Source organism: Microcebus murinus, chromosome 20, assembly GCF_040939455.1.
Source record: "Microcebus murinus isolate Inina chromosome 20, M.murinus_Inina_mat1.0, whole genome shotgun sequence".
NCBI lineage: Eukaryota > Metazoa > Chordata > Mammalia > Primates > Cheirogaleidae > Microcebus > Microcebus murinus.
This window is the reverse complement of record NC_134123.1, coordinates 10,876,421-10,903,849: the sequence shown is the minus strand read 5'-3', so window position 1 is coordinate 10,903,849 and position 27,429 is coordinate 10,876,421. Positions and strand designations below refer to the sequence as shown.

Here is a 27,429-nt window from a genome sequence, read left to right as displayed (position 1 = left end):
GAAGGGGTGACAAGGAGCGCAAACGCCTCCGGGGTTTGGCTGTGCCAGGGAGGAGGGAGGTGGGCCAGGAGCTGGGGACAGAGGAAGACTCAGTGGAGGGGATTTTAAAGAGAAGAGGTGCTCGAGGGGGTCTGTATGTTACTCCCGCTGTCCCCTCCGCCTGGAAGGTCTTCCCCAGCTCTATGTGTTCATCGCAGCCTTTCTCGAAGCTTTGCTCCGCCCCCCCTTGACCAACCCCAATGGCCAACCCCGATGACCCTATTCTCCTTGGCCTCCTGGCCTGTCCCTGCAGCATTCTGACCGCCCTTGGCTTCTTCCAGCCTGCCCTCACGCGAGGAGGGCAGGGCTGCAAATTTCTCATCTCTGCCCCCGCAGTGCCACGCACAGCTCCCCGCAAGTGGCAGGCGGTGTATCCATCACTATTAAACAGTCCTTTCTCCTCGCCTTGATTTCCTTCCCGCGCAGCTCACAGCTGGGTGAGATGAGGGAGAGGCTAGGGCTAGGAGGTCAGGAGGAAACTCAATTTATTGAGGAGAGAGAGTCCTGGAAAACCTCGTGCAGACTGATTGACATAATGCAAATCCTGTTTGCAAATGCATTTTAAGAATATGAAGCTGTAGCATTTAGAAAGCAAATAATCCCTTCTGACCCCATGATTAGTCCTTGCTACAAATTCTCACAGGGGTGTGGTTAAAGTCTGTGCACTAGCCATTGCAGTTATTGCCCAGATCACTCAACATTTTTTTCTTCCTTTTTTCCTTTTAAAAACATTTTTTTTTTTAGAGATGGGGTCTGGCTATGTTGCCCAGTTTAGTCTTGAACTCCCAGCCTCAAGTGATCCTCCCACCTTGGCCTCCCAAAGTGCTGGGATTACAGATGTGAGCCACCATGCGTGGCCCCCACTCAACATTTTCCCCACTCCCGGCACTGACATGTTAACATAACAGCAGGGGCAGCCGCTGCCTTGCCCAGTGGTCCCCTCTTCCCCAGGGAAGGGGCGTGCCCTGCCACAGCCCCTGTAGAAGCTGTGCTCTCTGACCCTGTGTTCTGGGCACATGACTCTGTCACCGCTGGCTGTGGTCAACGGGACCAAAGGTAGCCAAGGACGAGGCTGCACAGTAACCTCCACCTTGGCCTGGCAGGAAGGTGCGAGCCGGGCCAGGTGCGAGCCCGGCCAGGTGCAGTCCCTTTATAGGAACTGAAATTAGGCAATGCCTGGAGAAGAAGGCGGTTTGCAGTGGAGCTGGCAGGTCGGGGGAAGGCCAGGATGCAGAGAGAGCTCAGAAGCCACGAGAAAGCGGAGGCCACAAATGCAGTATTTACTAAACACTGACTCCGGGCTGGGCGCTGCGTTAAGCACTTTACCTGCATGGGCTCTCAGACGGGGGTTCCCAAAGTGGGGTGCCTGGGCCAGCAGCCCGGCATCACTTGAGAGCTTGTCAGACATGCAGGTTCCCAGGCCTCACCCCAGGCCCAGTGAATCTTGGGGGTGACACCCAGAAAGCTGTGTCTTCACAAGCCCTCCAGGGGCTCCTGACACACACCAAGGTTTGAGAATCACTGAGCCAGCGTCACCTTCGTGGGTAAAATCAGCCTTTCGTGAGGACAAGCCACCTGAGCTCCTGAGTGCAAAGCCAGAGGCTCCCTGGACCCCCAGGCTGGGAGAGGGGGGTCCCTTGTGATGAAATGTTGGCTCAAGTGGCAGAACAGCCACAACCTGCACCAGAAAGAGCTTTAAAAACCACTTGATGGAAGAAAGGCGTGAATGTGAGCATTGATCAGCCTCCAAGGCCGGGCAGATTTCTGGCAAAGCCCAGAGCTCTGATTTGCAAAAGACCAGCGGGGCAGGGAGGAGAAACACACATGCAAAAATAAATGGCTGTACACCATGACTCTTCCTCTTTGTTTCCGTGAGCCCTGCCTGGGTGGGGCTGGGGGAGCCCCTGCTAGGGGCTCACCAGGGAGAATGGGGGACGCGGGCAGAGGGGCCTGCAGGGGACACAACTGGTGCTTCTGCCTGGAACCCCCGACACAGAGAACTCACTGCTCGGCCCGCGGCTTCTGGTTGATGTCGGGCAGGATGTGGACTTCGTGGAATCCCAGTCGGAACTTGCTCAGCAGGGAAATGATCCTGGAGGACAGATGGGGCTTTTGTAAAACGTCAATATTCACTCAACTCATTTTTATTGAGTGCCTGCTGAATACACAGCAGTGAGCGAAACAGGTCAAACCCTGCCCTGGTGGGGTTGCCATTCTAACACGCGGGTAGGGGGCAGACAATGCACAAATACCGACCCGGTAGGTCAATGATGACAAGTGACATGGAAAAATGACGGACCAGAATCTCCCACGTACCCGGGACCATTTCTGTACCACTGCACCTCGGATCTTAACGTGTCTGCGAGTTTGCTGGGATCTAGTCACTGTGCAGATTCTAACTCAGCTGCGGCCTGCGAGTGTGCATTGCTAACAATCTCCCCGGGGATGCGGTGCCACTGGTCACAGACCGCACTTTGAGTAGCAGAGGTCTCAGGGATAGGAAAGTTGAGTAAAGCAACTTACAGAGTGCCCGAGAAAACAAAGGTAACAGGCAAGAACTGAGTGCAGAACGGGGCGTAGCAAGCCAGATGGCGATGACTTTGGGTCTAACAGGGAAGGAAGAGACAGCCGTGGTGTGCAACACGGAAGACTTGGAAGAGTGGGGTGGCGATCCGGCTGGTGGTGCAGGGTGGTGAGACTGTTATAGGACAAATGGGGTGGGGCAGGGGAGTGTCCACGCTGGAATCACCCAAGGAGCCTCAAAACAATACCCCACCTGGGCCCCAGCCCACCCACTGAGTCGGAATCCCTGGGCAGGACATGGATTGGTAGCGCCCAGGTGATTCGATGTGCCCGTCTGAGTAAGAGCCACTGGACTGGTCGGTGGGGAAGGAGTCTAAATGATGGCAAGGGGCACACAGGAGGCAGAGTTGTCATAACCTTGGGCCCCAGGGACATGCCATCACCCTCTGGTGCCACAGCCTTGAGCTAAACTAAATCTACTGACATCCGCTTCCATTCAGGGCTGGAACAGGAGGCTGAGACTGCGAAGCTGCCTTTCTGGTTTATTAACTTTTTGAAGGTCACGGAGAAGCCTTTCAGGGGAGAAGTTCTCAGCAGGGGTGAGGACGTGGGATTGCCGGGTGCCCTTAACTCACACAGGGTTTCCTACAGAAGGGGGTTGTGGGGACGCACCCCTGGCATAGGAATACGGTGGCGTAGGCCATGGGGTCCCCTCCTATCCTGACCACGGGGCATCGCAGCCAGGATTATCCCAAAAGGCTCTAGAGATCAAGCACAGGTTCTTTTCTTCCACTAATTTATTGCAGGATTTTCAGCAAACCACCCGCCTATCTGCACCTGCAGCCTCCGGCCTTCGACCTCACTTGACCTTGCTCCAAAGCAGCAGCTGTCCAAGTCCACCTGCTGACTCCTGTCACCTCCATACCTGTGTGCCACCGGCCTTCCTATCTGCTTCCTTTTCTGTTTGAATCAACTCACATTCTGATTTATTTACATTTCAAAAGGAAATTTTATATCACATTTAAAAAAAAGAAAACCAGCATCTCTTGCCAGAATGAGGTGACCAATGAAGCCTGTGTAAATAACCCAGTGTCACCAAATTCTGGCCAGGTGCCATCGTTTGCCAAGCCTGGCAGCCTGGGCCTGCCCCTCTCACTTAGAGAGATTGGCGGGGCACGGTGGCTCATGCCTGTAATGCTAGCATTATGGGAGGCTGAGGCAGGAGGATCGCTTGAGCTCAGGAGTTTGAGACCAGCCTGAGCAAGAACGAGACCCCTTTTACTAAAAATAGAAAAAAATTAGCTGGGCGTGGTGGCATGCACCTGTAGTCCCAGCTACTTGGGAGGCTGAGGCAGGAGGATCACTGGAGCCCAGGAGTTTGAGGTTGCTGTGAGGCATGATGATGCCATGCCACTCTACCCAGGGCAACAGATGGAGACTCTGTCTCAATAAAAACATTTCAAAAAAAGGCAACTAGACAGGGAGATTAGCACGGGTTACTGAGCAGAAAGACAGGCCAACTCTGCACAGAGACCTTCTGCAGAATCAGCCCCAGAATTGGAGAAGCATTAGAAGTCACTTCTCACCAAAAGATTCAGTGGCATTTGCTGCCCCATCTCCTGGCCACTAACGTCACCCTTTGTCTCACCAGAGCCTGCATCCCATGCTTTGGGGACATTGTCCTAAAGGATTCAGACCCCCCATGTCATTTCTCAGCAGGAGGGGCCTTCCCCATTTCTCAGTTCACACAGGATTCTCCTTGGGGAGATTTGTGGCTTTAAAACTTAACACGATTCCCTGTCACAGCAAAGACTAGGGCACCTGTGTCCTATTGAAGGGGGCGGGAACACAGCACAGGTTCTGGAATGGGGGAAACCTGCTCCTGCCCAGAGCCCCACTCGCCACTGCTGCGGCCTGGCTGGGGACACACAGGGCCACCTGGGATGGGCGGGGGAGGGGCGGCGGAGGGGCGGCCTTGGTAGAGCTGGGACGCCCCTGGCCCCGGCCCTGTGCCGTCCCCCCACTTACGCCTTCCTCTCCTCGTCCATCCTGTTGATCTGGCCCCCGACGAACACGCGCATCTTGCATTTGCTCCACCTCTTCTTGCGGCCCAGGAGGTAGGGGATGAGGAGGGTGAGGCCTGGCAGGGAGGGCCCGGGGGTCAAGACAGAAACTCTCGGGACAGAGCGGGATGTGGGCTCCTGCCCGCTCTGCCAATAGCAAGCCCCTTCCCGTCTCTGTGCCTCAGTTTACCCATCCGTATAACGAGTGCGCCTGACCAGACCCACGTTGCGCGTGGTGCTCCGTGAGGCCCGGTTTGTTGGGCTCGGGCCATGTTTTTAAATAAAAAAACTGGCATCTAACAACTGGGGGGGTTGCACGTGAAAATCTAGATCAGGGGTCTCTAAACAGGGGCCAGTTCACTGTCCCTCAGACCGTTGGAGGGCCGGACTATAGTTAAAAAAAAAAAACTATGAACAAATTCCTATGCACACTGCACATATCTTATTTTGAAGTAAAAAAACAAACGGGCAAAAACACCCGCATGTGGCCCGCGGGCCGTAGTTTGAGGACGCCTGGTCTAGATCACGGGCAGTTCTCGAAGACTGAGAATTGGACCAGTGGGTGGGAGCCCTCATCCCTCTTCTGTCATCCGTCCACACCAGGCCGTGTGTCATGTGTCAAGTGTCACTGCATAGTCCTCTGTGCCTCAGTTTCCTTATTTACAAAGGGAGTGAGTCACAATAGCGGGGGTTGCACTAGGTGAGCCCACGCAGGGCACTCAGTGTCCCGCAAGTCGCGTGCGCAGCCGTGTTAGCTGTCATCGCTAGGGCTCATTCTACTGGAGCAGGGGCATTTTCTGTTCACCTATAACTCTATCAAAGGTAGGAACATGTTTTAAAAAAATGCTCCCTACAGCCTTCCTGTGCCCTGGCCCATCTCCCCCTTTGTTTTGTGCGCCCGTGACCACCTGACGGCTGTCCCGTCAGAAGGTTCCATCTCATGCCGACCTCAGCTCCTCCCTTCAAGTTCCCCATTTTACCACTAAAAATCGGGAGGCCAGGGAGAGGGGCTCGGCCAGGCTCCTGGTGGGCCCAGGGGTCCCTGTCCCCTTTGCTGGAGCCCCCGAGGCCTGGACGAGAGCAGGCAGGAAGGGCAGGCCATGCAGGCGGAGGACGGAGGGACGACCCCTGGGCAGAGCCGTGGCCAGCGGGGCACTGACCTCCGTCGTCGAAGAGCCAGTAGATGTCGACGGTCTTCTTGCCCTGCTCGGCCTGGAAGACAGTGCTGGCCTGCTCCTCCCGCACCAGGGCCTCGGGGGCCGCTGCAGGGGGACGGGCGGGTCACCCAGAGCCAGCTGCCCGAGAGGTGGGCTCCCCGTCCGTCCCCCGGGGCCAGAAGCACCCTGCTGCAGGCTTGCACCCGGGCAGAACACAGGCCCTTCGGGTGGGTCCCCGTGACACCCTGACGCCGAATCCCCCCCAGGCCCAGCCATCGTTGACACTGGCCGAGCCTCTGCAGTTACCCAGCCCCGGTCACTCGGGTGCCACTGTATGGAAAAACTGGCTGCCCTTGACCACTTCCTAGGTGGCCAGCCACCAGCTGCCCCAGGGGGAGACAGTGCGCTGGGCCTCTGAGTGGGGGACGGACATGCACCAGAGACAGACGGCCTGGCTCTGCTGGCGCTGGCTTCCTTGCCGTCCTCCGCTGGGTCGAACACGGTGTTAACTGCAAAAGAGGGGCAGCTTTGTTCACAGGCTCTCTGTGCCTGGGGGCTCCCCAACACAGGAAGAGGGTCCTGCCTGGCCTCCACTGCCCCACCATGCTGGGACAGCCTCCCGCTGACCTGCCGCCTGCCCTGGCTCCGCTTGTCCCGCCCCGCCCGGCTGCCTCCCGTGCCCAAGGCAGGCTGATGGGGAGACTCTGCTTTGGTCCCTGCTGTACCCGCAGTGCTCAGAGAGCGTCAGCCATGCACGCGGTAAATATTTACTACTCTGTGAATCGTGGTTGCATAAATATTTACTGTCCCGCTGCGCTGTGCCCGGCACGACCCAGCACCGGGGAACCCCCTCCCTTCCTGCGAGACACGGCAGTCCATCCCCCCAGGCTCCCCACTGTTTGCCATACGTGCTATTTCTTTCACACCCCTAAATATCCCCAATGCAGAGTCTGCGTCGCCATACACCACTTTACGATGTAAACACAGCCCTACGCGGTGCCCAGAGACAGTTGTCCCCACCAGATGGCCCATTTCTGTGGCCTGTTTGTATTTACACACTCGGTGTCTTTATGTGACCATCTCCTCTCCCCTCTCCCTGCTTCCTCTCTGTCAGACCCTTTACATCCCCCGACTGGGATTCGGGAGCTCTGAGTTCTAGTCCTGGCTGTGCTCCCAGCTGCGAGCTTGACCTGGAACTACTATAGCCATTTCTGGGCCCTTTCTGGGCCCTGGTTTCTCCATTTGGAAACCGGATGGGCTCTAAGGGGCCATCCAGGGCTGACTTCCTACGAGTCTGTGACCCTTTATTCCTTACTAGTTTTTCCCTCGCTTCCTGCCATGCTTTTAAAAAAAGTTGGGTTCTAGAACCTTCTGGGGTCCCGTTCTGGTTTCCGACAGGTGCCGAGCAGGCCGGCGCGTACTCACTGTGTGCCTGCATCACCTCCGAGACGTTGAGCCCCTCGCGCATGCGCACGACACACACGCCGTAGTTGAAGTCAAAGGCGTCACTGCAAAGAGAGGGCGTGGGTCAGCTTCTCCTCCCTCCCCGGGGGAGACCTGGCCCCCAGGAGACACGTCCAGAGTTAGCCCCGCCTCCTACCATACCATGTCTCTTCTCTGGGCCTCAGTTTCCCCGTTTTATAATGTACAGGCAGAACTGGAGAGCAACCCCCCCAGGACCCCCCCAGCTCTCTGGTCTATGGCGCTTCAGATCCTGCGGACCCGGTACTCGGGGGAAACCGAGTCAGGCCCTGTTCTCCCGATACGTTAGGCTAATCCTCATAACTCTGCCCGAAGAGGTGGGGATAGTAATTATTGTCTCCATTTTACAGATGCAAAAAACTGAGTTTTGGGGAATGACTTGCTTGTGACCACACAACTAAGGCTGGGATTAGCATGACATAGTTGAACTGTAAACCAAAGGACAGACATGCACACAGCCACGGCCTGCTTCACGTGGCAGGTCCTCTCTACGGCATGTCTAGAAGATTCCTACCCCAAAGGGATATTTCCTGCCTGCCTGGCACAGAGCCCAGCCCACTGTAAGGGCGTGAGCTGACGGCCCTCCCTGCTCCTGTGATCGCACATCCCTGGGACAGGGACCTTGCAGGCCTGCGCACTGCGCAGTCTTGGAATGTCGCAGCCGGAGGGAGCCTAGAGCCGGGGCATTGCTGTTGTCGCTGTGTGGGAGGCAGTGGAGACGGCTGCTCTGAGCACGGCAGCTGGGTGGCAGCAGGCCCCAGGGCCCCAACCCTCAGGCTCGAGTTCCTTAGTGACACCGCACACTCCCTCCCTGTGCGACTGCAGTGCAGGAAAGCCGCCCGGCCAGGCACCCGGGACCTCGCACGGCACGAGCTGAAGGAGACCCGGCTCAGACTCAGCCCTGAGATCCCCAGTCCAGTCCTCCGTGGCTCTTGGGCTGACTACTGGGGGCCCTCCAAAGCCCACAGCAGGGCACAAGTTTTCACCTAAAACCCACCTTTTCAGCTACTCTGAAAAATTAAAATATCTGGCAACAGGGGCCTCCACTTCCGCACGGGCATGGCTGGCTGGAGCAAGTAGCGGCCGCTGTTCCCAGGTGGCCGCAGTCCCCACTGCTCCTTATTGCCTCGCACCTGACCCGCTTCGTTCTCTGTTACCTGCCCGACCCCTGCCGACGCCGGAGCCCGTGACCCACAGGTCAGGGTGGGGCAGCCTCAGCCTGTTTCTCCCCCAGCTTTGAACAAGTGGACTCAGCTTCTTTTAGGCACCTACTGTATCCCTCCCCCCACCCCCAGCCCCCACGGCCCAGGAAAGCCCAAATCCACAGCTCCCCGCCCTCGGCCCCGAGCCGCGCTCACTGGAGGATGCCGATGTAGTCCTCCACCGTGGCCGGGTGAGCCGACTGCCAGTCCTTCTTGAACCCGACCACCAGGATGTTGGGCTTCATTCTCCCGAGTCCTGCGGCCTGCCGGGCGTGGAGCGAGGTGAGGGGCCAGGCAGAGAGGCAGTGCCACCGCCAGGCCTCATGCCCCGGGGGCTCTGCTCTGACTTGGGGGACTCTCTCAGCCCTAGCCACCCCCCCCTCACACTGCGGGGGCTCAGGACATACACCCCTAGGTCAGGGTTCTGTCTGCCTGGACACAGCCACGAGAAAGGTGAAGCCACAGTCACCCCCTGTGGCTTCTCCAAGCCTGGGCCAGGGACCAGACTGTCCTATTGGTTCTGGGTTCTCCCAGCTCCTGCTACTTGAATTTAAATGTGAAGCTTAGGGCATTCCTGAGTCATCTAATACATAGATCTTTTATATTTCTCTCTTTTTTTTATGTTAAAATTTAAAAAAAAATGAGGGGTAAAATTCACATAACACAATTAATCATTTTAAAGTGCACAATTCAGTGGCATTTCGTACATTCACCATGTTTAGTATGTTCACGACACCGTCGCCTCTGTCTACTTCCAAATATTTTCATAACTCAAGAAGAAACCGCATATACTTTTTTTAATTTTTGAGAAATATTTAAAACTATTGAACAAAATTCTCATATGTTGACTCAGAATGAATAACTGTTATTATTTTATCCACGCATCTCATTTAACACATGAGAAAACTGAGTAGTAAAATTAATTGTCCAGCGGGAACATTCTAGATCTTGATCCAAGTGGCAATCACACACCACTGGGTATCTAGGTATCTATGTATGTAAACATTTGTCAAACTATACCTTTAATGTGTTTTACTTTAGTTTATGCATATTGTATCTTTAAAAAATAAAAACAAGAACAAGAACTGGCCGAGGTCACACGGCCCTCCAAGAAGTGCCTTGAATCGGCACACCTGGGTCATGGGAAAGATGGGATTCCTGTCGCAACAGAAGGGGCTTCAACTCAACCCCGGACTTCCTTTTTTTTTTTAGACAGAGTCTCGCTTTGTTGTTGCCAAGGCTAGAGTGAGTGTCGTGGCGTCAGCCTAGCTCACAGCAACCTCAAACTCCTGGGCTCAAGCGATCCTCCTGCCTCAGCCTCCCCAGTAGCTGGGACTACAGGCATGCACCACCATGCCCGGCTAATTTTTTCTATATATTTTTAGTTGGCCAATTAATTTGTTTCCATTTTTAGTAGAGATGGGGTCTCACTCTTGCTCAGGCTGGTTTCCAACTCCTGACCTCGAGCAATCCTCCCGCCTCGGCCTCCCAGAGTGCTGGGATGACAGGCGTGAGCCACCGGGCCCGGCCCAACCCTGGACTTGCTGCTTCCCAAGTTGTCACACCAACTAGTAAGCCCTGTTGGGGAGGACCCCAACCCCACGGCACCTGCATGAGAATCTGGACGCCGCTGCGCAGGTCCTCCGCGATGACGTCCGAGTAGAAGGCCTTGATCTTCCTCTTGTTCAGCCACTTGGTGTGCCCGTTGGCGATGAGCCGGAGCTCGGGCATCCTCTGCTTGCGGGGTCCCTGTGGGTGGCAGGGCAGGTGACATCATGGCTGCCTTCACCCTCTGGCCCAGATTCAGCCCCTCTCCTGCCCTGGGGCTGCCCCGTGGGCTCAGCAGCACCTAGAGGTGCCCGTTTTCCTTTGCAGAGTTGAGGGCGGAGGGGAGAAGAGAGATGGCCAAGAGGCAGGTCGGTGGGGAGAGGGGACGGGAAGTAGAGGGAGGTGGTTCCGTAGGGGGTCCTGGCTGGGCTCTGCCTACTCTGAGTCCCCCGAGAGTGGACATGGCATCAGGCCACCCCCCTGCGACCACCCTGCCCCGCCACCAGGGGGCACTCACGATGAGCACGTGGCCGCAGATCATGAGGCTGAGGTTCCGGGTGAAGGTGCCCACAAAGTCCACCAGGGCCGGGCGGAAGTTGGGGGGCCCCGTGAGCACCAGGCACTGGGGGCTGAGCGGGGGGGGGGGGGAGGGAAAGGGCGTGAGCCGTCAGAGGAGAGTCCACAGGGGTCTGGACGCTGAAGACACCTCCCAGCTCCCTTGCTGGCTGCCACGCTGGGTCTCCCTTGTCCTTCCTGCTCAAGCCACCAGACATGCCACCTGGTGTTCCTCCCCGCCCGGCCCGGCCCAGGATGGCGGTGGGAAGAATGGAGACTGGTGGTAAGGAAGCCCGTCACTTATAAAGTCACCATATTACCTGGGCAAGTGACTCAGCCTGTGTGTGGACAGGCAGCACTGGCTTGTGCCCACTACCAGAGTCAACCAGAGCCAGACTTAATCGGCAGGTCACCAGCCGTGTGACCTGGGACCAGTTACTTAACCTCTCTGTGCCTTGTCTGGGACTGGGGTTAGCAATTTCCTGGACCTTAGAGGGTTGTAAGGCTGTGTGAGTCACTTTGCAAGCACCTGGCTCACAGTAAGTGGGACAGATATGTCCCGAGTACCCTTGTCACATGTGGTGGGGAGGGATCACAGGTACATAAGGCGGAGTCAGCTCAGAAGAGCACCCAGGGGAGGTTTGTCACCACTGGGCTCAAGGGATTGTCATGATGGGAATTACAACAGCACATCGCCCTGACAACACAGCGTGTTGCACTGGGGAAACTGAGGCACAGAGAGGTCCCTTGACTTGCTGGGTTCCTCCTGATGGCTGGGTGGTTCTCTTCCACCTTGGTTTCCCCCCTGAGTGGGGCTGTGCCCAGCCTGGGTCTGCCTGGGCCAGGTGCAGGCTCAGAGACCCCCGGGCAGGGCCACCCCCGGTGGCGGCCCCCAAGCTCTGCTCACCGGTAGTTCTTGATGTGGTCCTCCACCTCGTTGAGGCCCACGGTGTGGCTGAGGGCCAGGTTGTAGGAGCCGGCCTGCACCGAGGAGCCCCAGTTTACCTCTGGAGGGGTGAGAGCAAGATCAGACGCCCCAGAGGAGCCCGGACACGCAGAGGGAGGACGGGGAGGGAGGCTGGCCTTCCTCGGGCCCTGCGGGAGCAGCCGCCGGGCGTGGACCCCCGCGCTCTGCCCCTAACGCTTGCGGGGCCGGGGCCCACGCCGCGCCCACGGCTGCATATTTAGAAGTCGTGCGTCAAGACATTGAGCTCTGCAAAATCTCCTCCTTGCCACACACCTCGCTGGCCTGGAAGCCCGGGTTCCGATCTAGCACTCCAGGCTTTCTCAGAGTCCCGCCCCCTGGCTGCGTGCACGCAGACATCCCCGCCCGCTGTCCAGGCTTTGGTCCCCTGCCCTGCGACAGCCACCCGAGGCCGAGGCGCGCACAGCAGAGGGGCCCTGTCGGAGGATGGGCTGGGCAGAGGCGCCGGCCCCGGAAGCCGACTGGGCGTCGTGCGAGCAGGGACTTCCCGGGTCCCGGCGCCCGGGGGTGTCTGGAAGCTGGGGTGTGGGCTCTGAGGGGGCCCCGCGGCTGGACGCACCTGGCTTCTTGTAGACCACGTAGAGCAGGAGGAAGAGCACGACGCCGATGGCGATGAGGGCCGCCCACCAGGTGAGGAGGAACATGATGACCACGGAGATGGCCGCCCCGAACAGCGCCGCCCACTTGCTGTAGTAGCGGAACGACGGTCGCCACCCTGGCCGGGCACAGGTCAGTGGGCCGGCTGGCACGCGGGAGCCCCGCCCGGCCAGGGCTGGGCAGCAGCGGGCGCCGCGTGGTCCCTCCCACCTGCCTCCTGGGGCTGGGGGCTCCGGAGAGGACCAGGGGCCCAACTCTGCTGGCTTGTCACTGTGTCAACAGGCGCCACCAAGGAGGAACGTCCAGCTCTGGCCAGACTCGGCCACAGGACGTCCCAGTTCAGCAGCAGCGCTGGGGCAGATGGAGGGGGAGGACACCACTCTGCCTAGCTCCACGCCAGCAGGACAGGCCAGGGCTGCCGCAGCCACCAGCGACAGGGGCACCAGGCACAGTGGAGTCTACGTAAAACCTGGCCTGGTAATGGACACCGGCAATTTGGGGCTAGTTAGAAAAAAGTCTTTTTCCTTGAGATTTTTGTTTGTTTTTTAGAGACATGCTCTCCCTCTGTCACCCAGGCTAGAGTGCAGTGGCAGGATCATAGCTCACTGCAGCCTCAAACTCCTGGGCTCAACCAATCCTCCTGCCTCAGCCTCCTGAGTCACTGGGACTACAGATGCACGCCACCATGCCTGCTTCCTCGAGACCCTTCACTGCCATCTGCCAGGAGCTATTTTTTTATTTTTTGAGACAGAGGCTCACTCTGTTGCCCTGGCTAGAGTGCTGTGGGGTCAGCCTAGCTCACAGCAACCTCAAACTCCTGGGCTCAAGCCATCCTCCTGCCTCAGCCTCCCGAGTAGCTGGGACTACAGGCATGCGCCACCATGCCCGGGGAACTTTTTTCTATTCTTTATTTGTCCAGCTAATTTCTTTCTATTTTTAGTAGAGACGGGGTCTCACTCTTGCTCAGGCTGGTCTCGAACTCCTGAGCTCAAGCAATCCTCCTGCCTCAGCCTCCCAGAGTGCTAGGGTTACAGGCGTGAGCCACCAGGCCTGGCCTGCCAGGAGTATCTTAGCGTGAGTCCATGACATCTGCGGTATGAACGTGGCTCCCTAGAGCCGTGCAGTGCGCAGCCTGCGACACCGTGCGCAACAGCCCCAGCTGCGACCTCGGGCAGTTCTCTTCCCTGCCTGGGGAATCAGACTCCTAAGTTCTGTAAAACCGGTGACAGAAAGGACTAGAAAAACCTCTGCAGACTGAAGACAGCGTACGAGCCCACGGCAAGAACGCACTGTGTCTGAAAAGGACAGCTGCTGTTATTATGTGGATGTTCCCTTTCATCGGTTTCAGTTTGAGAGGAGACTGTGAGCTGCCCCCGGCCCCCACGAGCCTCCCACCCCCGCCGCACCCCTGCCCCAGCTCTGGCGCCTCTCCTGCGGCGCAGGCTTGCTTACCGGGCGAGTTGGTGATGGAGGCGTGGAAGCAGCTGAAGTTGATGAGGGCGTAGGAGCACAGGAAGAAGTTGGAAATGATGGGGGCTATGGTGTTGAGCTCGGCTTCAGGGACCCAGGGAGAAAGAGGACAGCCTGTTGGGCGACTCTGCGGAGGAACCGCCTGGCACCCTCCCTCCCAGGGTGGGGGAGCCCAGGCAAGCCACTGAGCTGCAGTAAGTCTCAATCTTCTCGTCTGTGGAATGGGTCCATCATTTTGTGAAGCTCAAAGGGACGATGTCTCTCGTAAGCTGGCTTTTAAGAGGGTGGGGGGCAGCGTGGGAGTCACCCCATCGGGCTATGGGACGACCAAGGGCAGTGGCTGTCACGCTTTTTTGATCACAAGTTGTGGTAAGAAATACAATTTGCAACGTGGGTCAGGACACCGGAGACCGCGTCACAGTTCTGCCCGCAGTGCTGACCTGCTGGAGAACCGGCTGCTCCTCTTCCCTGCCTCACTGTCCCTCTCCCTGCCACTGCCCCCCGCACCCTGGATAAAACCTGCGTGTGAATCCTTGCCCCAGGGCCTGCTTCTGGGGGTCCCAAAGCCAGACGAGCGCCTCCCATGTGCCGGGTCCTTCCGCCTGCGGTTCCATTCCATCGCCCTCAGAACCCCGCAGTCACGGCCCCCAGTCCGCCGCCCAGCCAGAGCCACCCGACAGAAGGACGTGGAATGCCAGGCTGGGTGCCTGGCCGGGAGATGGGTTTCTGGGCCCACCGGGCCCGACTGGGCTTTCCCGTCCCCAGTGTGGCCTGCGGCGTCCTCGCTGGGCTCGGGATCCCGGAGTGCCCGGTGTCTGGAGAGCCTCCCCGGTGACAGCGGCTAGACTGTCGGGGCGGGTCGCACGGGTTGGTGATGCCGGCCCCCGCAGCGGGGACTCGGCAGTGGCGGGCAGGTGCCAGCAGCCTCCCCCACCCCACCCTGCTAGGGAGCAGGGACCAGGGCAACATCATGTCACAGCATGGCCACTGTCCTTGCTTGCATGGCCACCTCTCTCCTGGCGAGTTCTGCCTCCTTGGCTCAAAGTATTGGGTACATGCACACGTGTGTGTGCACATGTGAATGCGTGGGCGTGGGTGTGTCCATGTGGGCGTGTGAAGACACGCATGGTCTGTGACACACCTGTTATGCACTGTGGCTCCCATTATGCAGATGAGGAAATGGAGGCTCAGAGAGGTCAAGTACCTTGTCTGAGATCACACAGCTGGCATGCGGCAAAGCCAGGATAGAAAGTCAATCTAAGGAACTAACTGGGCTCTGTCCCCTAAGGCGTGGGAAAATGGGTTGTCTAATTCGTACGCCTAAGAGGATGTTGACCCAGCCGTTTGCATGAGTTCCCAAGGAGGGACAAGGCAGCTTGTCTTGGGCTCCAAAGGTGTCCCGGGGGCTCGTTTAGACCTGGGGAGGGGTGCCAGCTGCCAAGACCCTGGGGTGCAGACCGGGAGGGCAGGTACGTCCCCTCGCACGAGGCAGAAGGGCCCCTGCCTGGCGTGGCTTGGGAGCCACCTGCCCGGAGGTGGGGAAGGGTCGATGGCTTCCCCGGTGTCTTCCGGGTGGGTGTCACCCGCACGAGAGCTCTCCCTCCCAGAGCCCCGGCCCGGCTGAGCGCTGGGGCAGAGGTGAGGGGCGGGGAGGGAGCCCCTGGCCCACGGCCCTCGCGGCAGCCCGGCCCAGGCAGACTCTCACCGATGATGATGAAGGCCACGGCGATGGCGTAGGCCAGCAGGTAGCCGCGCACGGGCTCGTTGTTCTTGCCGTAGCCTTTGCCGAAGAAGCCGATCAGCGGGTACAACTGGTCCAGGCACAGGCACTGCGGCAGCGGACGCCTCGCTCGCGCCGGCCGCCACCCGCACCTCCCGCCCCGGGCCTCCCGGACCCAGCCCCTGCCTGGTGCCCTCGGTGGCCTCAGCAGGGCGTCAGTCCCCCTCTGGGTCCTGATGTCTGTCTCTGTCCCACGGGGGTGAGGCCCCGCCCTGCCTCACCACGCACACAGGGAGGGGCCCAGCGCCTGGGGCGGGACTCGGACACTGCACAGGCAGCGCAGGTGAGGTGGGGGGGACCGTAGGTGTCCCTCGAGTCACAGCACAGGGAGGGGCTGCTTCCCCCAGGACTTGACTCAGAATGCCCCCTTTCCCTTCCAGCTGGGGACCCTGGTCACATGACACCTCCGGGTCTCTGTAGTGGTCACCCAGGGACCCCTCCTGCTGGGTCGCCCCCCGCCCCGCCCCTTTCCGTGGCCTCACCTGGAAGACTTTGGCGGCAGAGACCAGGCAGGCCAGGGCGGAGGAGAGGGTGGCCCCGAAGATGCCGGCCGTGATCAGAGGCCCGAAGCCTGACACCATGCTCATGGTCTGCAAGGGGGTCGGGGGGTTCAGGGCCTCCCACGGTGGGGCAGACCCGAGACACCCGCCCCTCCCCCGGCACCTGAGTCCCCACTGCAGGCAGGAGCTGGGCCCTGAGCCTCACCGAGTCCACGGCCCTCACCTGGCGATCCCGGTGCCACCCACGGGCAGGACTGAGCGCGCCTGAGCGCTGCACCTCTGTCCCTCAGGCCGGGGCCCGGCCCCCCAAACCCTGTCCTTGCAAACTTCCAGCCCCACGGCCCTGCGTCTCATCTGCCGGGGTGGCGCCCCTGGCGGCCCCGGCCCCTGCAGGACCTGGTAGTAGTTGATGAGGCCGTAGCGGCAGCTGTGCTGCCGGGAGCACTCGGTGAAGTTCCAGCCGTAGCCGCAGGCCAGCCCCTCGCAGGCACCCCAGCCCGGCGCCACCGTGTCGTTCAGGACCCCGGAGGCGTCCCGCACCACGCAGGAGCCTGAGAGGAGGAGGAAGGGCGTGTGGCGGTCTCCTTTCCCTCCCCCATTCTGTCCGCCCCCACCCCCGACGCTGGTCACCTCTCAGCGGGCAAGTGTGCAGGCGACAATAGTGACAATAGCTGACGTGCGGGCGCCACCCGTGCTAAGGGCTGCACACGCCCTGGGAAGCAGGCATGGCTATTATCTTTCCTGTCGTGGCCATTTTACAGGGGCGCAGGGAGCCTCAGCGACCTGCCCGCGATCACAATGTCCTCCTTAAAGCAGGGGCCTGGGCCAAGTCCCTTGGCCACCTGTGCACAGCTTGTCACAGGGAGCAGGTACCCCGGTGAGGTGCTCAGTTCAAGGAAGTTGACAGCCCAGGCCTGGGTTGAAAGCCAGTTCCACCCCTCGGTAGCTGTGTGGCCTTGGGCTGGTCACTTAACCTCTCTGAGCCCCCATGTCCTCCTCTGTAAAATAGGGGAGGCGACAGTACTGGGATTAAATGTGCCAGGGCATGTCAAGGGCTGGCACGTGGTGAGTCAGTTGCCAGTATCCTCCTCCTCCTCATTATTATTCCTAGGGTTGGAGCATGTTTTATGCTGTGAACCTGGAACCCCAAGTTCTGGAGGGATCGGAGGAGCCTGGTCTGACCCCCAACCCCACCACAAGCTACCCCTCCCATGAGGAAGCTCCGGTCACCGCCAAGGTACCCCAGAATAGGGCTCGAGGCTCCACACCCTGGGTCGCCAGGTCCCCCCAGCCCAGCTCCCCCTGCTAGAGAGTCAAACCCCACCCGCGGCCCCTCCCGTGCTCTGGGACACCGCAGGGTGGGGGGTGGGCCGGCCACTTACCGATGGTGGCTGAGATGGCCAGGTAGGACATGGTGGTCCAGAAAATGGCCATGAGTGTCCCCTTGGGGATGGCTACAGCAGGGTCCTGTAGGAGGGGACAGAGAGGAAGGGGGGGCGTCAGGCAACCTCTGGCCTCCTCCCAGCCCCAGCCCCAAAGCTGGGGAGCCTCCCCCGACCTTGGGGAAGGGGGAGGTGGAGGGCGGGGGGCCAGGGTGGCAGCGCTCTGGAGGTCCCAGCCGCCCGGGTCCAGTTCCAGGGCCGGCCGGGCAGTGCGCTGCACTCCCACGCCTCGGCCCCCATCGGTGAGGGAGGGGACGGCACAGGATGTCGGTAAAATGAATTAATCCACATCAAGCTCCCAGACCAGGCCCCCTGCCGTGAGCCTCGCGGCGTGGTACGTCGCCACGCCCCACCGGCTTGTCTGGTTCCACAGCGCGAAGCAGATAGCACGAGCCTCAGACTTCATCCTTCCGCTCCAAGGGACAGGCTCTGCTCGAGTCTTCCCAACAGGAACGACAAACCCTCACGCGCACGGCACACGTTCCTCTCTTCCAGGCGCTTTCTCAATTGTAATGTCCTGAGAAGTGGCCTGGGCACCCCACCCAGCTGGTGGGGAAACTGAGGCCAGGGAGCCGTGTGGGAAACCCGGGTCTCACCAAAGTCCTGACCGCACCTAAGTCCACGGCCCCAGGCTCCGGGGCAGGTCCTGGGCACAGCGCACGGGCTGGGATGTTTCCGGCAAGTTCAAGACCGGCTTCGATTCACCCTCCAGGAACAGCCCCCCGCCACCAGGGGAAGGCCCCATCTGTCTGAACCTCCCTCCCCGCGTCCCCTGGGCTGTTCCACTCACTGTCCCGGCAACACATAGAACCACAGGTTAGGGACGAGTCAAAGGTGGGGCCGTCAGCAGGTGGCAAGACGGAGGCTGTGGCGGCCAGAGGAACATGGGGGCAGAGGGCCGAGCTGGAGTCTCCGGAGCCCCAGCTCTGCCGGGGTCCCTGCTCTGGCGCCCCTGTGGCATGGACCTGCCAGCCTGCCCTGCACGCCAGGGTGGCCTGACCGGGCTGTGCACAAGGTGTCCCTGCCCTCAAGGCCAACAGACCAGCCAGCCCCCCGACTCTGCCTCTAGAGGATTGAATAGTGTACCCCAAAATTCACATCCACCCAGAACCTCGGAACGTGACCTTATTTGGAAGTAGGGTCTTTGCAGGTGTCATTAGTTAAGACGAGGTCCTACGGGATTAGGGTGGGCCCAGCTGCAATGACTGGTGTCCTTACAGGAAGGACACAGAGACACGCAGAGGACAGGAGGCCACGCAGCGACAGGGCAGACTTTGCAGTGATGCCACCGCGAGCCGAGGGCGCCAGTGTCAGGGGCCGTGAGGAGACAGGAAGAGACAGGGAGGGACGTGTCCTCGAGCCCCGGAGGGAGCACGTGCTGCCGTGTCCCCTGCTCTGGGAGAAACTACATTCCTGTCGTCTTACGCCACCGGTTTGTGGTCCTCTGCTGTGACAGCCACAGGAAACGAGCACACCAGCCGTTAGCCCCCTCCGGCCACCCACAGGTTGGGCTGAGATCGCAGACCCTGGGCCCATGCCGGGCACACCTGGGTCTACCTCCCAGCATGCCTGTCCCTGGCTGTGTGCACAGGGAGAAGCCCCTTGATGTTTATGAGCCTCAGTTTCCCCATCTGTGAAATAGGAACATAACCTGACACATGGCAGGTGCCCGTAACTGTGAGGTGCTGGGGTGGGGGCAGCAGTGGGCACAGGAACAACACAAAAACATTTTGTTGCATGATAAAGTTGTGATTATGTTGATAAGCAGAGACCTCTTTGTTCTAGAAACTCATGTTCCCACTCCTCTGCCCCCCATGTAGCCCTGGGCAAGCCCCCCAACCTCTCTGAGCTCGGCTTGCTCCTCTGTACCGTGGTAAAAGTGACAACTGGCTCTGAGCATGTCCTCCGTGCCAGCCACTTCATGGGAATTAGCTCCTTGAATCCTGGCCACTCCCTGCAAGGAGGGGGCTCTGTGAGTCCCATTGTACAGCTGGGGAAGCTGAGGCCCAGAAAGGGTTTAAGAGATTTGCCCAAAGCCTTGAAGCGAGGGCTCCACACATCGGAGTTGCTGCTGTGGACACTGTCCCACAGGATGGGCAGAGAACCAAGTCCGAGAGCCCAGGGCCACTTACAGCTCAAGAGCATTTAGGAGAGCGATGGCGCCGGCCCCACCCAGCTCTGAGACAGCCCAGCGGCCCCCGCCTCCACGCTGGGGCTGGGCCGTGGGGAACCTAAGAAGCTTGCTGAGGCATCGGGAGGAATGCCCAGGCCTCGATCTAGTGGGGCTGGAGGGATCCAGGCTGTCTGAGCACAGGCGGCCTCTGGCGGCCACACTCTGGATCAAGGAGCAGGACAAATGCTCTTGGGTTCCCACCCGGCCTGACCCACCCAGGGCATAGCCAGTTAGAGCCAGACCCGCTTCAAGACTGTCTCCAACGCACAATTCTCAATTTAGTTAAGAACATGCAGCAGGCCAGGCGCGGTGGCTCATGCCTGTCATCTTAGCACTCTGGGAGGCCGAGGTGGGAGGATCACTTGAGGCCAGGATTCTAGATCAGGCTGGACAACATAACGAGACCCTGTCTCTATAAAACAGAGAAATGAGCCGGGCGTGGTGGCGCACGCCTATAGTCTCAGCTACTAAGGGCAGGAGGATTCCTTGAGGCCAGGAGTTTGAGGCTGCAGTGAGCTATGATGACGCCACTGTACTCTAGCTGGGGTGACAAAGCAAGACTGTCTCAAAAAAAAAAGAAAGAAGGAAAGGAAAGGAAAGGAAAGGAAAAAGAAAACAAGGAGCACCTTCTGAGCGGGACTGGAGGTGGGGGTGAGGGTTAGCTGTGACTCCAGCACGCTGCCGGGCTCCTGGCCGATGGCCTCGCTGGCCACCACCTCCTTTGATCCTCCTGCCCGCAGAGGCTCCACCGGCTTCTCCTCTTTCAGAGCCGAGCCCCAGCCCCACCTCCACCCAGAAGTGTTGCTGGCGCCCCTGCCAGTCTCAGTCTTTGCTTCTCCCCACTGTACGGCGCTTTGTACTTCTGCTCTAACACTACATTTCACTAGTATTCAGTCAACAAACATGTACTGAGCACCTAGTACCCGCCAGACTCCGAGTTGGGAGGGGAGAGGGAGCTAGAGGGGGTGGCAGCTCTCCAGATGCAGGGGGAACTGACACGTGACCGGCCCCACGTTCGTGGGGAGCCATGACTGATGGAAGGGCAGGGAGAGATATAAAGTTGAAGGAAGTATTTGAAGGAGAAATAGAACTTTGTAAGATAAAAAAGCAAGGATGTGGAATGGCAGGTAGCGAGCGCAGCACAGGCAGAGCTGTGGAGGAGGGACGGGCAACATGGGCAGAGCAGAGGAACCCTGGGGCTGGAGCAGGGGTTGTGGGAACGGTGGCAGTGGTCAGAGATGAGTTTGAACAGGCAGGTTGGAGCCTTGAATGCCGAGCCAAAAAGCCTGCCTGCATCAAGGCAGTGGAGAGCCCTGGAGACCGTCAGCCCAGCAAAGATGTGCACGATCAAGGCTGAGTTCTGGAAGGTCACAGCTGGGCCAGTCTTCCCCTGAGGCCGAGAGTCCCGGGAAGCAGGGAGAGGATTAGCTACTTGGGGCGTCCCATGAGGTCTCGAATGCAGCTGGGGCCAATCAACAGTCTCAGAAGGGAGTGGAACGGGCTCGAATCGGATCGGACCGGACTGCATTTTAGGAGCTCTGCCCACTGGTCCCGGCGCCCAGAGGCAGGCCCCGGCAGGGCAGGAGCAAGACCCGGCCCACAGCCCTGCCGCGCCCGGGCGCAGAGGGACAGCTGCTGCGCTCACCTTGAGGTCCCCGGAGATGTTGGCCCCGGCCAGGATGCCCGTGGCCGAGGGGAAGAAGATGGAGAACATCCCGAAGAAGCTGCCGTCCGCGCCCCGCCAGTCGGGCACCAGGTTCTGGACGAATATGTCCGCTGGAGACCAGGGCCCGAGTCAGGGCCAGCGGGGGCTTGGCGGCAGCCAGCCCCCATCACCGCGGGACCCCACCCTCCCAGCGCCCGCACGGTGGGCCAGACTCCCGGACACACTGTCCCCGTCCCCAGAGCCATGGTGGGGCCCCCAAGCGGCACGCACCCCGGTAGCTGAAGAAGCCTTTGGACGCCTTGTCCTCGGAGGGCGGGATGAGCGTGCCCACCAGGTAGTTGGCGAAGGAGACCATGATGACGAGGAAGAACAGCACCTGCGCCTGGAAAGGGCACGTCGCCTCAGGGAGCCCCGGCAGGGGACTTGCCGGGGTCCCTCCCTCCCTTCTTCCCTCACTCGCTCATCCAGCGTCCCTTGCGCAGCAAGCTCTGCGCTGGGCGAGCAGCAACGGCCAAGGCGGCCAAGGCCTGTCGCCTTGGCTGATGAGGAGGAGGAATTCAGAGTGAGAGCAAAGGGTGTGAAGGGGACCAGGCGGGTGGCCGCTTCAGCAGGGTGGCCTGGGAAGGGGTCTCCAAGGAGCGACTCCCTGGAGGAGGAGGATGGAGCCGTGCAAGGCCCCGGGGATTCGGCCTGGTGCGTCGGGGAGGGCAGGAGGCCAGCACAGCCAGAGTCGGGGAGCGCGGGGACACAGGGGACAGAGGCAGGGCGCAGCGGCCGGGTCCCGCCTCTGGCTTTCGGTTGGACACATGGCTTCAAGGGAGAGCACACTGCCCAGCCTCCCTTGCAGCTACGTGCGGCAGGAAAGGGAAAGGGGGCTCCCTCCCCGCCACCCCTTCTTCCCTCCCCTCCGGCAGCACCGTGGCCATCGTGGACCAAGTGAACCAGCGCCACACCCCAGGGATGGAGGGCCGCGGCATGGAAGGGGTCTGGGTACTTGATCCCCCAGAGCCACCACGCCTGCCCTGGACCACATGCACCTGGACCGTGCCACGAGAGCGACGCAAAGCCTGTCTTGGCTCGGGCACCGTTTCTGGGGGCTCCTTGTCACAGCCGCCGAGCGTAACGCCCAGCTGGTACACACGACACGCAGGACGGCGACCAGAAGCCAGGTCTCTCCATTCCCACTTCTCCACTTGACCACCCCCACGCCCCCGCTCCCGGTGCCTCCTTACCTTGGACTCCCACTCCATGCCGGCCAGGGAGATGGCCAGCAGCACGGTGACGGTGACCACACCGATGATGCGGATGTCATTGACAGGGTCCACGATGGGCGTGCCGTACTCCTGGGGGGAACAGGCCAGGCTGTGTGCCACTCCCTGGATGCCCCCGCCACACCCCGCCCGTCACTTAAGGTGCCCTCTGATAGGAAGTGCAAGTTCACGCTCCTTCCCTGCCAGGAGACCCCCCAAGGCAGCTGCGGCCGGGGCCTGGACGCAGTGTGGCCCCAAAGGCCACATGCACCCCCAAAGGGGACTTGTGGGAATGCCCCTTATTTAATAAGATTGTCACTGTCACCCACGGTGATCAGACTGTGGCCTTGGCTCCTGGCAGGTGCAATACAGTGGGAGGAGCTCAGGAAGACCCCGCTGACCCAGATCGGGTGCGGAGAGCGGGGGAGGCCACTCGGGCCCCTCCACCTGGCCTCCACCCGGCCTCCACCCGGCCTCCAGCGCCCGGCCTCACCTGGAGCAGGTCGCGCACCGTCTCCGCAAAGCCCACCGTGTGCATGGCCACACCCACGGCGTTGGCGAAAGCGAAAATGAGGCCGATGGAGCCCCCTAGCTCTGGGCCCAGACTCCGGGAGATGAGGAAGTAGGTGCCACCTATGGGCAGAGCCAGGGGCCGTGAGACCAGAGGGGGCGGCCGGCTGCATTGGGCTTGGGCCAGGCAGAGCCGAGGAAGGGTGACCAGGGGCCACAGGGCAGGAGATGACCGAGGCCATCCTGTGGCGCGGAGAGCCTGCCCGGAGCCCCACCCGGAACCACAGGAGCGGCTGGGGTGTCCCAAGGCGGGGGGCGGGGGGACAGTTCAAAGACCTGTTCCCAGGGTAGAGACGGGGGTGGGGGCCCACCTGACTTGACCTTGCCGTTGGTGGAGATGGCCGAGATGGAGAGGCCCGTGATGGAGGTCACCGTGACCGAGAGCAGGATGATGATCCAGGTCAGGACTGGGGGGAGGAGGTGAGCACCCCAAATCAGTCAGTCATTTCCCAGGGGAAGAGGCACAGGAGGAACCTAAATCTGCCCACTAAGTCACCATGCAAGCGAAGTCACTTCCCTTCTCTGACCTCAGTTTTCTCACCTGAAAAATGGGTCTCAGTCTACCTCCTGGCATATTCTGAACAGGCAGGGAGCTCATTAGCCAACATGTAAAGGATTGTTAGGATGGAAGGGAAGGTACCCTCCTCCCTCCTTTAATAATAAAATATAAAGTAACAGTTATGACTTGATGAGCACCTCTGGGTGCCAATTCCTGTGCTGTTTTACCTGCATCGTATAAATCCCACAATGGCCCTGTGAGGCAGGTACTGTTATCACCCCCATTTTACTGAGGAGAAATCCAAGGCTCAGAGAGGCTAAGAAACTTGCCCAGGGTCACACAGCATGGTACAGAACTAGCATCTGAATCTTGGTCTGTCCAGAGCGCATGCTCCGCAGCAGAAATTGGCTCAGAGAGGTTAAGTGGCTTACTGAGGGCAAACGGAGTCAGGGAGAGCCCTTAGGCCTGCTGGCTCCACGTCCAGTGTGCCTGCCGCTGCCACGCCACCCTGACCCGTCACTGCAGAGGCCTGAGGTCCCTGCGGCCCAGGTTCAAGCCTGCTCCCCTGGGGCCTTGGAGGACCAGGGTACAAGCACGCCCTCCCTCCCCGCCCCAGAGGCGGCACTCACCGATGCCCGCCTGGCCCGTGATCCAGGGCAGCCGCAGGTAGAGGATCACGCCCCAGATGTTGAGCATGCAACGGATCTGGGAGGAGAGTGGGGTCAGGGGCCACCTGGGTGGATACCCCAAGGCCAAACAGGTAAGTCCCTGTCCCTGGTCGTGGCGTGGCATCGGGCACCTAGGCCTGGGGGACAGCTGCGTCCTTTCGTTGCTTTCCCACTTCAGTAGATCTGACTGTCTGGGACTGTGGGGCGGGAGGGCGAGAGGCACCCAGAGACGCCCCATCCCTCCCACGCCCTCTCCGGCCCCCCACCGAGGCCTGAGGATGGGCTGAGGCATTATCACCCGCCCTATCCAAGCCGGGGCCCGGTGTCTGCCAGCCCCCGCCCGGCCCCGGGCCTGGCATTCAGGGGGAGCTCAGCAAATGCCAGCTGAGCCCAGGCCCCCGTACAAGCAGAAATCAGAGCTCAGATGGCCGTGACTTCAGCTTCCAAATTTAAAGCAAAGCCAGAGGCCACAACTGAGGCTGAAGCTCCAGGTGGGAGGGGCCGGCGTGGTCTTTGGCCCCACCAAGTTGCACGTTGGGGCAGGGCCACGCATGTTGGGGTGGCCCCAGACTCTGACTATGAGCCTTTGGGGGTGGGGGAGGGCTCGTGATTCAGATGGAGAAACAGAGGCACAGCCAGTTGGCAGCTGGCCGAGTAAGATCAGAACCCCAGCCTCCTGCCCCCCAGAGCGGAACCAAAGCTTTTTCCTACAACCCACGTGGCTCTCTCTGTAAAGTCCTAGAATGTCTTCCAAAGCCAAGTTCCCTTGCTTCCTTCCTGTCCGGGGACTATTCGAGCCCTACTCTGCAGCAAACCTTTCCCTGCCATTGTGGAGAATGGGAAAAAAATTATTATACTGGTTTGTGGATTTGTGTGTTTAGTGCTGCCTCCTGGTGGCTGCAGAGGGGAAATGCAACTTCTTCCAATAACTCCCTGGCCGTTGTGGATCCGATGACTTCACATCAATTAACTCATTTCATTCCCACCATGTCACAGATGGGAAAACTGAGGCACAGAGAGGTTAGGTAACTTGCCGCACGACTAGTGAGTGGCCAAGCAGAGACATTCCCCAGGGCCAGGTCTCTCAGCCTAAGGGATAAATGGGGGTCTGGAAGCACAAACCAGAAAAAATTTGAGGTCACTGTGCAAATGGGGAAACTGAGGCCCAGGCTGGGCCCTGGGTCTGCCCTGGCCACTGGGACCTGAGAGTCAGAGCTGAGCCCGATGGAGCCGTGTTTCCCCACCCCCACGTGTGGACACTGAGGCCCACACACGCCCCGCTCACCATCACCCCCTTGACCCAGCCGAAGCGCACGGGCTCTCCAGGGCTCTTCTCGCCGCCCGCGCCAGCCTCGTCCTCCACCAGCCCGTCGGTCATGTCGTGGCTGGGCCGGCTGTCAAAGGCCAGGGCGTGCAGGTGCCTGCCCTCCTGCTGGGAGCCAGAGACCGGCGTCGGGCAGGCAGGGGTGCTAGGGGCTGGGCCTCTGTGTCCAGCCCCCGGCCCGTGCCTGATATAGGTGTCCCCAGACCCCTCGGCCTCACTGGGAGTCCACTGCTGGAGGGGCTTTTGAAAACTCCCCAGTGGCAGCAGGGAGCAGACGCCACGGGTCCTGGCGCTCCTGTTGGTAGCGCCTCCGCCCCTCGGGAGAGCGCTGGCCTCGGAACTGGCCAGGCAGGTGTGCAGCCTGAGAGGGGGCAGGGTTAGAGCCACCCCGGAGAGGTGAAGCAGCTTGCCCCCAAGGCCACACGCGGGTCCCCGGCAGCGCTGGGTCTGGAACCCAGGCCTCTACCCCTGGAGAGTTTGTGCCCCAGGTGACTGAAGCCCCCTCCTCCGGGGCTTTCTTCCTGGGACCACAGCTCAGCAGCCCAGTGTGGCGCAAACGGCCATGTCTGATCCCTGGGGACCAACCCGGGGGTTTGCTCTGGGGCGGGGAGGGGTCCTGCGAATTCAGCAAGTCCCAGCTCCAGAACCAAGAATGATTCTGCCCAATTGTCAGATGGGAAAAGTGAGGCCGGACAGGGCTTTTGACAGTCCAGCTCCCAGGCCCCTACCCTTCACAGTCCAACCTCCTAGGTGGCAAACCGAGTGAGCCTCCTCTGCAGGGTGGACCTTCCGTGCCCCTCCTTTCCTGTCTCTCCCAGGTATGGGCAACCTCTGCTTGCATGCTTCCACTGACTGAAGGCTCATCACCTCTCTAGCCGCCCATCCCGCCTTTGGGCTGCCAGAGATCGGACAGTGAGCACTACCACATGTGCCCAGGGCTTTACACTCCCACTCCGATACGTCACTGGGCCTTTCAACCCGAGAGGACAGTCATTTGTCCTCGTGGCACAAACAGAACCAGGGCTCAGAGAGGTTAGGTAGCTGGGCCAAAGCCACACAGCAGGGAAGCGGCCGGCCTTGGGAAACAGCGCTTACCTTGAGGAAGGAGTGCAGGTCGGCCAGCGTGGGCCGGACCTTTCGGGGCTCGCCGGGGGGGTTGCTGTTGGCATAGTGCTCGTAGGCGGGGACCACGTCGATCGTGTTGTAGCCAAAGGTGCGCATGTAGAGCGTGCTGCCGTGGGTCAGGTGGCTGGGGTGGCTGCTGTCATAGGCCGCTGGGGGCGGGGGCTCGTCACCCCCCAGCAGCGTGCTGATGGTGAAGCGCCCACTGCACAGAGCAGGGTCCCCGGGCGCCTCCGACGCGGGCAGCTCCGCCATTGTGCGTTCGGGTGTCGAGGGAGGGGGCCAGGGTCGGCAGGGACACTCAGGTGGCTTTATAGGCTGGGCCCGCACCAGGGAGGAGGCAGGGCGGTCGGCCCGAACCGCCCACGGCTGGCAGGCAGGGTCCCCAGAGGGGCGGGAGGTGGAGCACGTGCCCGCTGCTTCCACCCACCGTGTGATCGTCGTTGAGATAGGGGACCCGCCTCGGATGTGGGGGCCGGGCTGGCCCAGAGCCAGGCACGCCCCTGAGTGGCAGTGGCTCTTCTGAGTCCGGGAGCAGCCGAGGTGACCGGCCAGGACCCAGGAAGGAGTAGTCACCAGAGAGGACCCTAAGGGACCCTCTAAGGGACGCTAGAGGTGGCCCGGTGGCCTGAGGACCTACTATAGGTCCCATCCTATGCAGATTCAAAGGCCTCACATATGAGTGCACGGTCTTTATTTATTTAGTATTTTTGAATAGATGCATGGGGTGACATTTTTAAAGATGCACACATATGCCTATATAGATCTAGTCGCTCTAGCTCCAACCCTGTCTCCCAGCGTCCTGTGTGTCTGT

At 60.2% G+C, this 27,429-nt stretch overlaps 1 protein-coding gene across 3 annotated transcripts in view; it reads right to left on the bottom strand.

The window, feature by feature from the left end:
• SLC12A3 (solute carrier family 12 member 3) overlaps positions 1 to 26,884 on the bottom strand; it is a 44,639-nt gene extending 17,755 nt beyond the window's left edge. For 2 of the 3 annotated variants that reach the window (XM_075995656.1, XM_075995655.1), the window contains exons 1-23: positions 26,589 to 26,884; positions 25,455 to 25,601; positions 24,131 to 24,206; positions 23,314 to 23,409; positions 22,926 to 23,065; positions 22,415 to 22,525; positions 21,453 to 21,564; positions 21,162 to 21,292; positions 17,284 to 17,368; positions 16,298 to 16,452; positions 15,884 to 15,991; positions 15,327 to 15,450; positions 13,604 to 13,705; positions 12,114 to 12,269; positions 11,477 to 11,576; positions 10,532 to 10,643; positions 10,075 to 10,215; positions 8,623 to 8,729; positions 7,208 to 7,290; positions 6,220 to 6,291; positions 5,786 to 5,887; positions 4,591 to 4,702; positions 2,045 to 2,131 (exon numbers count right to left, since the gene is read on the bottom strand). In XM_075995656.1, coding sequence (XP_075851771.1) covers positions 2,045 to 2,131; positions 4,591 to 4,702; positions 5,786 to 5,887; positions 6,220 to 6,291; positions 7,208 to 7,290; positions 8,623 to 8,729; positions 10,075 to 10,215; positions 10,532 to 10,643; positions 11,477 to 11,576; positions 12,114 to 12,269; positions 13,604 to 13,705; positions 15,327 to 15,450; positions 15,884 to 15,991; positions 16,298 to 16,452; positions 17,284 to 17,368; positions 21,162 to 21,292; positions 21,453 to 21,564; positions 22,415 to 22,525; positions 22,926 to 23,065; positions 23,314 to 23,409; positions 24,131 to 24,206; positions 25,455 to 25,601; positions 26,589 to 26,870 — 2,741 coding nt within the window. In that variant the 5' untranslated portion in view covers positions 26,871 to 26,884. The remainder of the gene's footprint in view (positions 1 to 2,044; positions 2,132 to 4,590; positions 4,703 to 5,785; positions 5,888 to 6,219; positions 6,292 to 7,207; positions 7,291 to 8,622; positions 8,730 to 10,074; positions 10,216 to 10,531; positions 10,644 to 11,476; positions 11,577 to 12,113; positions 12,270 to 13,603; positions 13,706 to 15,326; positions 15,451 to 15,883; positions 15,992 to 16,297; positions 16,453 to 17,283; positions 17,369 to 21,161; positions 21,293 to 21,452; positions 21,565 to 22,414; positions 22,526 to 22,925; positions 23,066 to 23,313; positions 23,410 to 24,130; positions 24,207 to 25,454; positions 25,602 to 26,588) is intronic. The other variant, XM_012755793.2, reaches the window with a different exon arrangement.
• Positions 26,885 to 27,429: the final 545 nt, after the last annotated feature.